At 43.0% G+C, this 14755-nt stretch overlaps 1 protein-coding gene across 1 annotated transcript; it reads left to right on the plus strand.

Moving 5' to 3' along the window:
* The first annotated feature begins 7310 nt into the window (after positions 1-7310).
* Positions 7311-12394, plus strand: krt5 (keratin 5). Its single transcript, XM_039009988.1, has 8 exons — positions 7311-7905; positions 9633-9841; positions 9926-10082; positions 10195-10359; positions 10475-10600; positions 10726-10946; positions 11111-11175; positions 11302-12394. The coding sequence occupies exons 1-8, from the start codon at positions 7408-7410 to the stop codon at positions 11517-11519; spliced, it is 1659 nt and encodes a 552-aa protein (XP_038865916.1). The 5' UTR covers positions 7311-7407; the 3' UTR covers positions 11520-12394.
* The last annotated feature ends 2361 nt before the right edge of the window (positions 12395-14755 follow it).

The raw sequence follows: 14755 nt of genomic DNA on the forward strand, positions 1-14755 counted from the left end.
TCTCTTTACACTTTACGTTATGAATACCGAATTATATTTTTTTGTTGTTAAGTAACTGCTCAGGAGGGTGCGGTCTTCAACGGTTACATTGGACCTGGAGTGCCTGTCTTAACATCTGCACGTCCTTCGTTCAGTGTTCTCACATTCTGTTCCCAAGCCTGGTACACTCAACTATTCATCTCAAACAAAATCCAACTACCTACACCATCAGGTCGTCAATACAGATCCCGTGTACACAAAACTGCCAAAACGCTGAAATCATATTCGCCCCCCCCCCCCCCGCCATGAATCTGACCTGTATGAAATGTTGCTTACCATATGAACTATATAATGTGTTGTTTTTGTTGTTACAATTTTGCTTGTGATTTACATTGCTGTATGTAGGGAAATCTATGTATTTATGCACTATACGTGGTGATGAGTTTGAGATGAGATGCAAGACAAATTTCCCGAAAGGGACACACCATAAAGAAATGATTACCGGCAGCCAAAAGTCAACTGTTGGTGCAATAAGGGAAAAGTTAGAAACAATGCCGCGTCATCAATGAGACATTAGCTGCATGAATCAGGTATTCTCTCCCGTACTGCTCCGCTACTTCTCTCTTTTCTGTCATACTCTATGTCTCACTCATCACATTTAACAAGGGCTGCACCTACTTTCATATTCTTCAGCTAAAGCAGGAATTTCTCCATTCTTACATTCACTACTATTACTTTTCAAACTCTTTGCATTCTCAGCGTCATTGTCATTCTCACACCCCTGAAGTTTAAACTGAGAAGAATGTTCTTTAAAAGGACTAAACTCCCAGGGCGAAAGCACATGCCATAGTATGATCATTAAAACCAACCTTTAAAAATGTGTTCTCATCACTTCTTTGGGGAGCGGGTTCACATTTGTTGGATGGCGTGCATGATTTATCTACACAAATAATACTTGTTTTTCATCTCTGTGGTGAGATTGAAAAGCCACTTTTACCTCAGCAATAAGTCACTGTAATGACTGGAAAGAGAACGTTCCCAACGCCCACTCACAGTTACAAGTGAAATGAAGTCAATCTGACCAGAATGCTACGCTAAAGTTGTAATTGTGGTTCTGAACCCGAAGACAATGTAGAGCTAATCCATGGTTACTCTTGTTCAGGAAAGTGCAGGTATAGGTAGACCTAATGCAGGGTATTTCAAGTATACCCTTGAAGTATTTTGAATATAAAATGTAGAATAATATCTGCCATTTAGCAGACACTTTCATCCAAAGTGACTTAGTAGTGCATGCATAAATTTTTTACATATGGGAGGTCCCAGGAATCGAACCGACTATCCTAGCGTTACAACCTCCGTGCTCTTACAACAGCTACAGAGGATCATTTTATTGAAGTGTTTTTATAAGCTATACCAGCAGTGTTACGTATAACACACCATGTATGTACAGTAGGCCTACACTTTAGAATGTCCAGCTGAACTCCCAAACACTGCCAGAGATGTGACATGCAATGATTAATTGAAAGTATAACAAAACAGTCCCTTAACATCAATAGTACTGCTTCTGCCAGAGGCTCATTTTACTCACATAATCACTCTAGCTTTTCTCATCAAATCTGCTGCCAAGTGGAGATAAACTGGATTTGAGCTGGGCTGTCACTGAAACACTCACAGGAGCATACCGCATGCAGCCTGTACCAACAGGCAAGCTGAAATGTCACATGTCATATCTGAGAAGATCAGATAAGATCACCTAGTAGCTGTACAACTTTGCATCTTCTCAGCAATGCAACTCAAGTCAACAGTATAGTCACACAAGAGTCGTAGTGTCTTTATTATCCCCATGGGTGTCACGCCCTGACCATAGAGAGCCCTCTAGGTCAGAGCGTGACTAGGGGGGTGTTCTAGTCATTTATTTTCTATGTTGGTGATTTGTAAGGTTCCCAATTAGAGGCAGCTGGTAATCGTTGCCTCTAATTGGGGATCATATTTAGGAAGCCCTTTCTCCCACCTGCTTTGTGGGATATTGTTTGTGTATGTGCTTATTGCACTACGTTACTTCACGTTTCGGTTCTTGTTTTTGTTGAGAAGTTTCACTTTTAATAAAAATGTCGAACTCAAATCATGCTGCGCCTTGGTCCATCCATTCTAACAACCGTGACATTGGGGTAATTCATTTTGCAGGACATAGTTAAAACAATAGACACAAAAACAAAACAATATATACAATGAGACGTACACAGAAAGTAGACATGTAAACTAGACATGAAAAGAGAGTCAGTCTGTACCTTATTAACAGTACAGTACTACAGCTTATTGAGAAAGCTGATAGCAGCTGGCATGAAGTAGAGCAGGATTCCCCAACTGGCCCCCCAAGTTTTCTGGCGCACACCCAGAGAAAATTATTTATATAGAGGTGCTGACTAACGGCAAATAAACGATAAGCTCTAAAAAATGTAGAGTCACACATTATATATAAACTCTCAGTAATTGATTGGGTAAATCACCAACGTTTTGGCATGACTGTGCCTTCAAATTTAATAAATGTTTTATTGTTGGACATAAAAGATTGTAAAAACACCAGCAAATCAATTCCAAGCGATTTACATTTTGGAAATCTATTCCAAGGTATTCTCACGCATAATAGAGGGATATTCATTGAGTTTACATTTTGGAAATCTATTCCAAGGTATTCTCACGCATAATAGAGGGATATTCATTGAGTTTACATTTTGGAAATCTATTCCAATGTATTCTCACGCATAATAGAGGGATATTCATTGAGTGTACAAAACATTTGGATGAGGAATTTCTAATATTCAGTTGCACCCCCTTTTGCCGTCAGAACAGCTTCAATTCTTCGGGGCATGGACTCTTTCAAGGTGTCGAAAGCATTCCACATTATGGAATGGCCCATGTTGACTCCAATGCTTCGCACAGTTGTGTCACGTTGGCTGGATGTCCTTTGGGTGGTGGACCGTTATTAATACGCACTCAAACCGGTGCGCCTAGCACCTACTACCATACCCCGTTCAAAGGCACTTAAATCTTTGGTCTTGCCCATTCACCCTCTGAATGGCGCACATACACAATAAATGTCTCAATTGTCTCAAGGCTTAAAAATCATTTAACCTGTCTCCTCCCCTTCATCTACACTGACTGAAGTGGATTTAACAAGTGACATCAATAAGGGATCATAGCTTTCACCTGGATTTACCTGGTCAGTCTACAGAATAACATGGAAAGAGCAGGTGGTCCTAATGTTTTGTACACACAGTGCCGGTGATCATACACAACAAATGTAAGCAAGGTTTTTAAATTATTATGTTTTAGTCAAATGTTATATTTGTTTGGTCTTTTTGCAGTCAATTTGCAGAAACACAAATTATTTGCAATTATGTTCCTGCCCCCCTGACCATCCGCTCAAGAAAAAATTGGCCCGTGGCTGAATCTAATTGGTGATCCCTGAACTAGAGTTTAGACCTATCTGCACTCTGAGGGAACCAATGAAAATGCATCAAACAGGGGATGCTAGGAGTCCCTCAAAATGGATTGCACAGACTGGTGTCTGATACAGGTGAGTAAATTCATACCAATGATCCTGCTACCTAGTTTCACAATATTACCCAGCCTGTTCTTGCTCTCAAGGTTTAGATTACTGAACCAGCAGATCATATTGAATGTTAGCTCTTGTGTATGAGCATTCATATACAGTACTGTATTTGCATAAGGTACATTTGCTTACAACCATACTGTAAAGACCATGCAGACCTTTAAATTGATATGGCATTGACAATGTCTCTGATATCAGGTTTCCTTTTTCTGACATTACCATGTTTGGGAATAAAATGTTCTTAGAAGCCCTATGTGTGTGTGTGTGTGTGTGTGTGTGTGATGGCGTGTTGAGTGTGTACCTCCCATTTGGGTGAAATTCACCTGCACCCTGCAGACATTTTAGGTGTACTACAGAGAGAGGGATGTATCCTCATGTGCCAAGTCTGAACAAGTATTTGGTGCTTATTTGAATAAGTCTGAACAGGTACTTTGTTCGCATTTTTACTACCGCTGTCTTTTCTTCTAAACTGTCAATGAAATAGTTTTGTTTTTGAATAATAAACTTGAAATAGCCTTTAAGGTATAGGACCATTTACAGTCAAAATAATAAACCACTGAATGTTGGATACAGTGTGATTGCAAAAAAACTTTTCAGGATGTTGGCATCTTTTAGCACCAAAGCAGTAAGTGGTATGCTTCCCCCTGGCAGCCCATACAGTAACAGGCCAACACACATAACACAGCCAATGCCATGGATTATGACTGAAAGGATTATGGCTTACTACCACCTCTCCTCACCTCAGCTTCTCTCCTATGCCTTTCACCAGGAGAAGATGAGCCAATTATTAAACCAGACTCATACATGATGCTACTTGTCGGGACAAAAATGAATCATAGCCTTGATATTTCTGTTATTATAACACTGTCAAATTTGCAGTAACTGTGCCAAAAGCAGCATCCCTTCAAAGCACCAACAACTCAACCCAGAGTAAATATCTTTCTCTGTGCTTTATTTCCCTGTGCTGGTTCTCTCTGTGGATGAGATCACTTACGGTATGTGTACCTACAGCACTGAGCTCACCATGTTTTGACTTGACAGGGTAACTATAGCAACACAAGGCCTACAATCAATCATAGATGTATAACTAGTGTATTGTCTATGGCTAGAATAATGTTAGCCTTCTTCTATGGCTTTTCTGCATCCCCTGCTTATCTCCACTGCCATTCCACAGTTGAGCTCTTTGGTGAGACTTTGGTGAGACTCTCTTAGAAGGTGAGACAGAGGCAGCATTACCCTCTGTGCTGCAACGCCACCTACAGAACGTGTTGATCAGAATGTAGTGTCAACGTATCTCTGTCACGCCACTATGAGGTAGGAAGAACCCTACGGATAGTGCTGCAGAAATATAACCCACATGATAATTGTGGATGTATCAATCTGTATATATGTAATAAAAGTGTCTTAGACCCTAACCAACACCAATAAATGTTAACAAAACATCTAACTATTCTCAGGCAAAATGATGGCCAGTCCAGTCTCCAGGATAACTCAGTTCACTCTGTGTGTCCATGAGTGAAACATTGAGTAGAGAACAGAGATGTGTTTGTTTTTCCAGACAGTCCTAGTCTCTGTTGAGATGAGAAAGATGATAGCCTCTTCTGGTGAGAGATTAGGCGTGGTACAGTCTTCAGCAAATGTTACTCACTCAACATTTCCAGCAACCAGTATGCTATGCTATACAGTACCGTCCATGCAGCAGTGGAGGCTGCATTTCGGAAAGGAGCCATGTGGAAACCATGTGTTTGAATGTCACTACCATTCAAAAGTTCGGGGTCACTTAGAAATGTCTTTGTTTTTGAAAGAAAAGCACATTTTTGTCCATTAAAATAACATCAAATTGATCAGAAATACAGTGTAGACATTGTTAATGTTGTAAATGACTATTGTAGCTGGAATATATTTTATGGAATATCTACATAGGCGTACAGAGGCCCATTATCAGCAACCATCACTCCTGTGTTCCAATGGCACCTTGTGTTAGCTAATCCATGTGTATAATTTTAAAAGGCTAACTGATCATTAGAAAACCCTTTATGTTAGCACAGCTGAAAACTGTTGTTCTGATTAAAGAAGCAATAAAACTGGCCTTCATTAGACTAGTTAAGTATCTGGAGCATCAGCATTTGTGTATTCAATTACAGGCTCAAAATGGCAAAAACAAAGACCTTTCTTCTGAAACTCGCCAGTCTATTCTTGTTCTGAGAAATAAAGGCTATTCCATGTGAGAAATTGCCAAGAAACTGAAGATCTCGTATAGCGCTGTGTACAACAGACGCCTCACAAGTCCTCCACTTGCAGCTTCATAAAATAGTACCTGCAAACACCAGTCTCAACGTCAACAGTGAAGAGGCGACTCCGGGATGCTGGCCTTCTAGGCAGAGTTCCTCTGTCCAGTGTCTGTGTTCTTTTGCCCATCTTAATCTTTTATTTTTATTGGCCAGTCTGAGATATGGCTTTTTCTTTGCAACTCTGCCTAGAAGGCCAGCATCCAGGAGTCGCCTCTTCACTGTTGACATTGAGACTGGTGTTTTGCAGGTACTAGTTAATGAAGCTGCCAGTTGAGAACTTGTGAGGCATCTGTTTCTCAAACTAGACACTCTAATGTACTTATCCTCTTGCTCAGTTGTCCACCGGGGCCTCCCACTCCTCTTTCTATTCTGGTTAGAGCCAGTTTGCCCTGTTCTGTGAAGGGAGTAGTACACAGCGTTGTACGAGATCTTCAGTTTCTTGGCAATTTCTCACATGGAATAGCCTTCATTTCTCAGAACAAGAATAGACTGGCGAGTTTCAGAAGAAAGGTCTTTGTTTCTGGCCATTTTGAGCCTGTAATCGAACCCACAAATGTTGATGCTCCAGATACTCAACAAGTCTAAAGAAGGCCAGTTTTATTGCTTCTTTAATCATAACAGCAGTTTTCAGCTATGCTAACATAATTTCAAAAGGGTTTTATAATGATCAATTAGCCTTTTAAAATTATAAACTTGGATTAGCTAACACAATGTGCCATTGGAACACAGGAGTGATGGTTGCTGGTAATGGGCCTCTGTACGCCTATGTAGATATTCCATAACAAAATCATCCGTTTCCAGCTACAATAGTCATTTACAACATTAACAATGTCTACACTGTATTTCTGATCAATTTCATGTTATTTTAGTGGACAAAAAAATTGCTTTTCTTTCAAAAACAAAGACAATTCTAAGTGACCCCAAACTTTTGAACAGTAGTGTATTTGTTACCATTCCACCAATTCCGCTCCAACCATTACCACAAGCCTGTTCTGCCCAATTAAGGTGCTACCAACCTCCTGTGCCATGCAGATATTAGTCTGTGCTGCCAACCTCCTATGCTAAAAATCCAGATTAAACTATGTGATGAACATTTAGTCTTCAGTACACATGAGAAAGTAATGACTCTGAGCAACCTCGTCCGCTCTCTCCCCGGCACTAACTGAATGGGTTTGTCAGTCTTGCTTTCCCCGCCTCTCCCCTGGGGTCCTTCTGCCATTCCTCTGTGTTTGCACCTGGGTGTGCCGGAGCCTGATCAGTTTACGGGGTCTGGCACGGATACCTGTCTGACGAGCTCGATCGCTCCAACCCTTCAGCCTCCAGGTGCAACATCTAGGAGGCAGGCCGATGCTGGGGAGGAGCCCTGTACCAGACAGGTAGATATAAGCCAGCTGCCACCAGAGAGGAGTCACTCAGAGGGGCTTGACTTTCCTCTTAGTAAGCGCACCTGCTTCACCAATCCTCTCTGTCTCTCTCTCTCTCCTTTTCTTTTACTCCACTCAGAGGATCAGAAAAGCTGCAACCATGAGTTACAGGAGCAGTGGCAGCATGAGCGGAGGCTTCAGCTCTGGCGGAGGATTCAGCTCCGGTGGCGGCGGCACTGTGAGGAAGAGCTTCTCAAGCTTCTCCTCTTCAGCAGCCCCTATGGGCTCCAGCCGTATGAGCAGCTCATCTGTTAGACGCTCCGGAGGCGGTGGTGGAAGTGGAGGAGGCTCCAGCTTCAGCTATATGAGCAGCGGTGGAGGCATGGGCGGCGGCGGCGGTGGAGGCTTTGGCATGGGTGGTGGCGGCGGAGGCTTTGGCATGGGTGGCGGCGGTGGAGGCTTTGGTGGAGGTGCAGGCTTCGGCATGGGTGGTGGCGGCGGCGGAGGTGGCTTCGCCCCCATCACAGCTGTCACAGTCAACTCAAGCCTGCTTGCCCCCCTCAACCTGGTGATCGACCCCAACATCCAGACCGTCCGCACCAATGAAAAAGATCAGATCAAGGTCCTCAACAACCGCTTTGCCTCCTTCATCGACAAGGTCAGTACACCTTTATTCTCATAAAGCCCTTCAATCTAAGAGGATGTTAAACATATCAAGTATGCCATGACTATGGGCCTGTCCAAGTAAATTAAAATATATTGCATTGCTCCTCATATGCCAGCATAAACAGGGTGCAGATATGCTGCAAAGGAGATACTGCAAAGGGATACTGCAAAGTATCTGCAAAAGGATACTTTGCAATAGCAGTTTATGGCTGGGATGTTGTTTTATGGTACTGGCTGCAAATAGCATACTTGAATAGTTGCAAGGCTGTGTCTCTTGTGTGCTACTGTAGGGCTCATGAAATATTTCATAGCCACTGATAATGCAGCCCCCGGAAAACCGGACCGTATAGGATCCAGTTAGAACTGGCTCTGAAAACAAATACACAGAATGATATAGTGACTGCATCCTCTACCTGAATGTATAAACAGGGGCATATCACCTTATCACAAGTGGTCAAAGTCCTAATGTGCAGCCTGTTGCATCGGAACTGACAGTTGAGTAGTTTTCTTTGACCGTAATTGCCCTGGCTCTGTGAGTATGGGAGTGGGGGGTGAGTTTGGAAACCATAGCCCAAGCGGATCTTATGACCATGAGGGAAGGGATCAGGTTATAGCCCCATTCCCATGGCAGCAGGAAGGGACTCACTGGCGTTCAATAGAATGCTATGTCTCTGATGGTGCACCTGAGAGTTTATCCTCTCTCCCATCTCTCCCTCACAACTTGCAGAGACACAGACACACACCTGCACAAAGTTGACACTAATATGGCTAATAATATACTTTATCCATATGCCTGAAACAGCAAGGAGTTGTGTTAAATTAAAGGTTCTCCCTAAAAAATTTCATCTTTCAGACTACAGCACTATAGACAATAGTGAAAATCAGACATTTTCTCAAGGGAGAGTTAGAAACACACCCTGTTAGTGAAACTGCACAGTCAGCTTTTCATAGACTCTAACCACACCTGCTTTTATTTTGGGTGAACGGATAGATTCAATTCAATTACCTTGTGCGAGGTAAAATACAACAATGAACCCGTAATTTCGATGCTGTTACAGTCACAAATCATTAAATGCCTTCAGGCAGGTCATTCTCAAATTCTGCAGAATGCCTTATAATTACAGTGCATGGCAGCAGGTAAGTTCATTCACTAAGAGGCGATTCCACCTCAGGCTAAGGCAGGGAAACCCAGCCATATCTTCTGGGACTTGCTATTACTTAGAATTAGGGGGGCTAAGGCGTGGCAGGCTTAGACATCTCCCTCCCGCCTCAGGGATGTGCAGCCTCACCCATGTACCTGACATGGAAGGAGTCTTCTGGGAGCGATATATAAAGTGGATAGATCTCTTCATGTCTGCCCCAGCCCTTAGGGAATGACACAGCTCAGTACAATAGGCTATGGAGGGCTGTGTGTGCAAGTCACTCCTTTTTTACAGAGGTGTGGAAGAATGCCAGCTCTGTCTGAGAAAGTCCCAATAAAAACTTCAAGCAGGCCGTCTTCATTACCTCAGTGAACGCAAGTCTAATATTGAACCACTACATAAATACACAAGTAAACCTTGCCAGGGAGATGTTGCCAAGGCAACATCACATGATACAACTGGATATGATATAATATGACAAAACCCAATTTAAATTCTCAACGTAATGGAAGATGTGTGCCAACCTGTTTCTAGCAGTACCTGGTTGTAACTATTCTATTTCTCTCTCTACACACAGGTACGCTTCCTGGAACAGCAGAACAAGATGCTGGAGACTAAGTGGAGCCTCCTGCAGGACCAGACCACCACCCGCTCCAACATTGATGCCATGTTTGAGGCCTACATTGCCAACCTGCGCAGACAGCTCGACGGCCTGGGAGGAGAGAAGGTCAAGATGGAAGGAGAGCTGATGAACATGCAGGGTCTGGTGGAGGACTTCAAGAACAAGTAAGTTTTACACGAGACATTGTATGGATGTTCTAACTGTCCTACATGCTGGCCCATGTAACCATTGGTAATCTGTTTTTCCAGATATGAAGATGAAATCAACAAGCGTGCCGCAGTGGAGAACGAGTTTGTCCTCCTCAAGAAGGATGTTGATGGTGCCTACATGAACAAGGTTGAGTTGGAGGCCAAGCTCGACGCCCTTCAGGATGAGATCAACTTCCTCAGGGCCATCTATGAAGCGGTGAGGGCCATGTCAAACCACAAAAAGCTTAGTCTTCGAAGCGCTGTGATATAAACAAAAAATCATCGACATTATGGCTTTCCTGATGTCCTTCTCTCTCATCTCTCTCCAGGAGCTGAGTGAGCTGCAGGGCCAGATTAAGGACACCTCAGTGGTGGTGGAGATGGACAACAGCCGTAACCTGGACATGGACTCCATTGTGGCTGAAGTGCGCGCCCAGTATGAGGACATCGCCAACCGCAGCAGAGCCGAGGCCGAGTCATGGTACAAGCAGAAGGTATGAGGAGACTTAAGTATATTTCTATGGATTTCCTATAAATGAGAGGTGCAGTAAAATATAATACATAGGCTTGAGACTGACTAATGACTGTGCCAACCCTCTCATCCTCCAGTTTGAGGAGATGCAGTCCTCTGCAGGACAACATGGGGATGATCTGCGCAACACCAAGTCAGAGATTGCCGAGCTGAATCGCATGATCAGCCGTCTCCAAAACGAGATCGAAAACGTCAAGGGACAGGTATGTTCAGTATGCTGGCAAATGACGGTAAATTCAAAATAGCATCAGGTCTGGCACAACACTAACATTCAATTAAGTGAAAACATCAATCTTACTTCTGATCTTGTCTTTTCTTTACCTGGTAGCGTGCCAACCTGGAGAACCAGATAGCCGAGGCTGAGGAGCGCGGGGAGTTGGCAGTGAAGGACGCCAAGCTCCGCATCAGAGACCTGGAGGATGCCCTACAGAGAGCCAAACAGGACATGGCCCGGCAAGTGCGCGAATACCAGGAGCTGATGAACGTCAAGCTGGCCCTGGACATTGAGATCGCCACCTACAGGAAACTGCTGGAAGGAGAGGAGGACAGGTGAGCACAGGATCAAATATAGACATGGTGAAACAACACGAGACAAATGCATGGCTAGGAAATGTAAATGCACAAGAAATGGAAAGTCTTCTAGATGCAGTCAGCTCTTTCACTATAGTACATGCTTAGAGATTGTGTCAACTAATCTATGAATCTTTACAAAGAATTACCTCTGGAGGTGGAACTGCAACCATCCACATAACCTCCGGCAGCAGCGGTGGTGGTGGCGGTAAGAACTTCATACATATGCATTTAAATTCAGTTGGACAAGAAAAAAATAATAATACTTGTAGGTCTGATTATCACCATCATCAGTCCAAGTATTGACTTTGCCCCTTCCATCTTTCTCTCCCAGGCGGAGGTGGTGGATTCGGCATGGGCGGAGGCGGCGGAGGTGGCGGTGGCTTCGGATATGGCGGCGGCAGTGGCATGTCCATGAAAAGCGGTGGTGGCGGCGGTGGCTTTGGCATGAGCGGCGGCGGTGGCGGCGGTGGCTTTGGCATGAGCGGCGGCGGTGGTGGCGGCATGTCCATGTCCCGCTCCTCCATGACCTCCACATCCAGACGCTACTAAACACAGGAGTCTGTATGTTTGTCCCCACCTCCCCCTCTCCTCTCCCTCCACAACCAAAACAAGCTACAAACTCCTCCTGTCACATGCAGGCACAGAGCGTCCACTGATCTACACTATAACCCAGGATGGGCTGTTATATCTGACCCCTCCTTAGCTGCATATTCCCCATAGCTACTGGCTGGTAGGAAATAGTGGATGATATCAGAGGATGCACTTTGAATGCTGACAGATCTTTTTTATCCCAATGTTTCCAGTGTTTTATTCCTGCTACCTCTTGAGCATCCTTTCCCTCACAGATTCAGAACATAGCCCTTAAACATAGAGGCAGTGATAGTAAGAACCAGAAGCAGAGAACTAAGTCTGCTCCCTCTTCAGTCAGCCTGGCTGTCTTTAACTTGCTGGATGGTGCCTGTCATGGTGACACAACATTGGTTGGCGGTGTGCTGTGACAGTGCATCTTCATAAGGCAACACCAGTTTCTCATCGCACACAACATAGTGGCAGTCCAAATGAGCCGGCAGGCAGGTGCCATGTTGTTCACTAAATGTTGAGACAACTGACAGTACAACATGCCTCTACCCCCTGTGTTCCACTGCCCCCATATTGCTGTGCATTGTGGTGAATGCCAGATCAACTTAAGCAGCTATACTAAAGTGGCACCCCCTTTCTCTGGGGTAAACAATCTAGCATTAACTCTTAATTCTCCCTTTCCTAGGGACAATGGGTTCTCCACTGAGGTTTGCAAACAGTGTTTGGTTCTGTTTTTCTTTTCATTCTGATCAAAAAAGGATGACTGGTACACCCAGATTTATTGAATGTAATTGATCATGTGTCATCAACAAAACATCCTGAATAAATCTGAGTTTTATAAAATACTTGTGTTGAAAATGTTACTTCTGACTGTATATAGGGGCGGCAGGTAGCCTAGTGGTTAGAGTTTTGGGCCAGTAACAAAAAGGCTGGATTGAATCCCCGAGCTGACAAGGTAAAATCTGTCGTTCTACCCCTGAACAAGGCAGTTAACCCACTGTTTCCCGGTAGGTCGTCCTTGTAAATAAGAATTTGTTCTTAACTGACTTGCTAGTAAATAAAACATTGTTTTTAAATATGTTCTATTTACATAGACGATCAGACACTGATAACAATTGGGTAGAAAATGGCTCTAGATTTGGGGTCAGTTGAGTAGCATTCAGAAGAATGAGACACAATGACATTACTGACAGGGCTGATAGGATTACTTAAAGCAACAACAGTGTTCAAATTGACAGTTGAGTATCCATCAGAAGAAGGAGACACAATGACATAACTGACAGGGCTTATAGGATTACTTAAAGCAACAACAGTATTAATGTTCTTAAAGAGTTAACTTAATTTAAATGAACTCAAACACTGTAAAATGCCTTCTTGACAGTTTAATCCACTTTGGCAAGTAAACGTAAAAACGTAATCCTTATGACTCAACACCTTGTTTTTATTTAATGCCCATGGATAAATGCTGTCACACGGTGCATACCCAGATAATATACAACCTATCGTCAAGGCCGCTGACACAACGTAAAGGGATCTATCATCACTATAAACTATAGCTAAACGCCAAGTTATTAAAGGGATAGTTCACCCAATTTACAAAATTACATTTGTTTCCCTTACCCTGTAAGCAGTCTAACGATACCAATATGTAATTGAAATACTTATATCTGCTTCAATTTCGACAGGTAGGCTACAGGCAGACGACTTTAACTAATGTAAGATATGCATATGTCTCCCGTACCACAACTGAAGTGACAACTTGACCTATCTAACCCATTCCCAAAAACCCATCCCTCGGCTTATGCTGCCCTCTAGTGAGAATAGAGGGCAGCATACAGTAATAATATTATACTCAACAGGTGCCGTCTACTTTACAGTATGTGTATTTATTCTTTCAGATTCTGTTTTCTGGTATCTTAACATAATCTTTCATTTTACCCACATGAAAAAATAATACAGTTTACTATAGAATACTAGAGTTTACTATAGAACACTACAAATCAAATCAAATTGTATTTGTCACATGCGTCGAATACAACAGGTGTAGACCTTATAGTGAAATGCTAGCTTACAAATACGTGTTAAGTAACAGATAATTAAAGAGCAGCAGTAAAATAACAGTGGCTAAATAGAGGGGGTACCAGTACAGAGTCAATGTGCGCGGGCACAGGTTAGTCGAGTAATTGAGGTAATATGTACATGTAGGTAGAGTTATTAAAGTGACTATGCATAGATAATAACCAGAGAGTAGCAGCAGCGTAAAATAGGGGGGGGGGGGGGTGCAATAAGTCTGGCTAGCCATTTGATTAGCTGTTCAGGAGTCTTATGGCTTGGGGGTAGAAGCTGTTAAGAAGCCTTTTGGACATAGAAAAGGATCCGGTACCATCCTGGATCCTGGATGGCAGGAAGCTTGGCCCCAGTGATGTAGCTAGCAAATTAGCTTGGGTGCTTGACTGCTGTTGTTAGCACAGAACACTCGGATCAACCCTTAAAGAGATGGGTGGAGGTAAAGCTTAAGAGGGTGTGAACGATGCTTAATGGGTGCAGACAACGAAGGGCTCTCCAGTAGGAGTACCAAAACATTCAAAGGCCAGTTTCTCAAAAGTGAGTTTACAAGTTTATCAACTTTCTAAGCAGAATAACTTTCCATTGTTCCTCAACTGTAGTGTATGATATACCATTTTGTAGCTCTGAGTCTCTACTTTTATGCAATGTAAAAAACACAATTTCAAATTCTGCTACATAAGACCGATTTGAGCTGGTCGGTTACATATTATAAATACCTCACATGTTTATCCGACTCCGTTAAGATGATTAGCAATATGCAAGAGACTACAGTTGAACCATGTGCAGTCAAGTATTATCCATTTAGCAGACTAAGATCAATGAATGGTCATGAGAAGCGAATATCAAAGCAAGTATTATTTAATAACTTTGTAAAATAAACAGGTTCACATACAAGGCATAAAGCTTAAGTTACAAGGCAATACTGACATCAACAAAGCATATTTCTAGGCATATAGATCCCAAAGTTAACTTGCGAGACAAAGCATGAACAAAGAGATGCTTACTAGGCCAGAGGCGTAGAAGCCTAGGAAATTAGAATTTATCATATAACCTTCCTCCATGGCTGGAAACAGGATAAGAGAGAGAACAAAGCCATGTAATTCCATTTATAACATCTGAAGGTGTAACCTTTCAACCCA

Source organism: Salvelinus namaycush, chromosome 16, assembly GCF_016432855.1.
Source record: "Salvelinus namaycush isolate Seneca chromosome 16, SaNama_1.0, whole genome shotgun sequence".
Classification (NCBI taxonomy): Eukaryota; Metazoa; Chordata; class Actinopteri; order Salmoniformes; family Salmonidae; genus Salvelinus; species Salvelinus namaycush.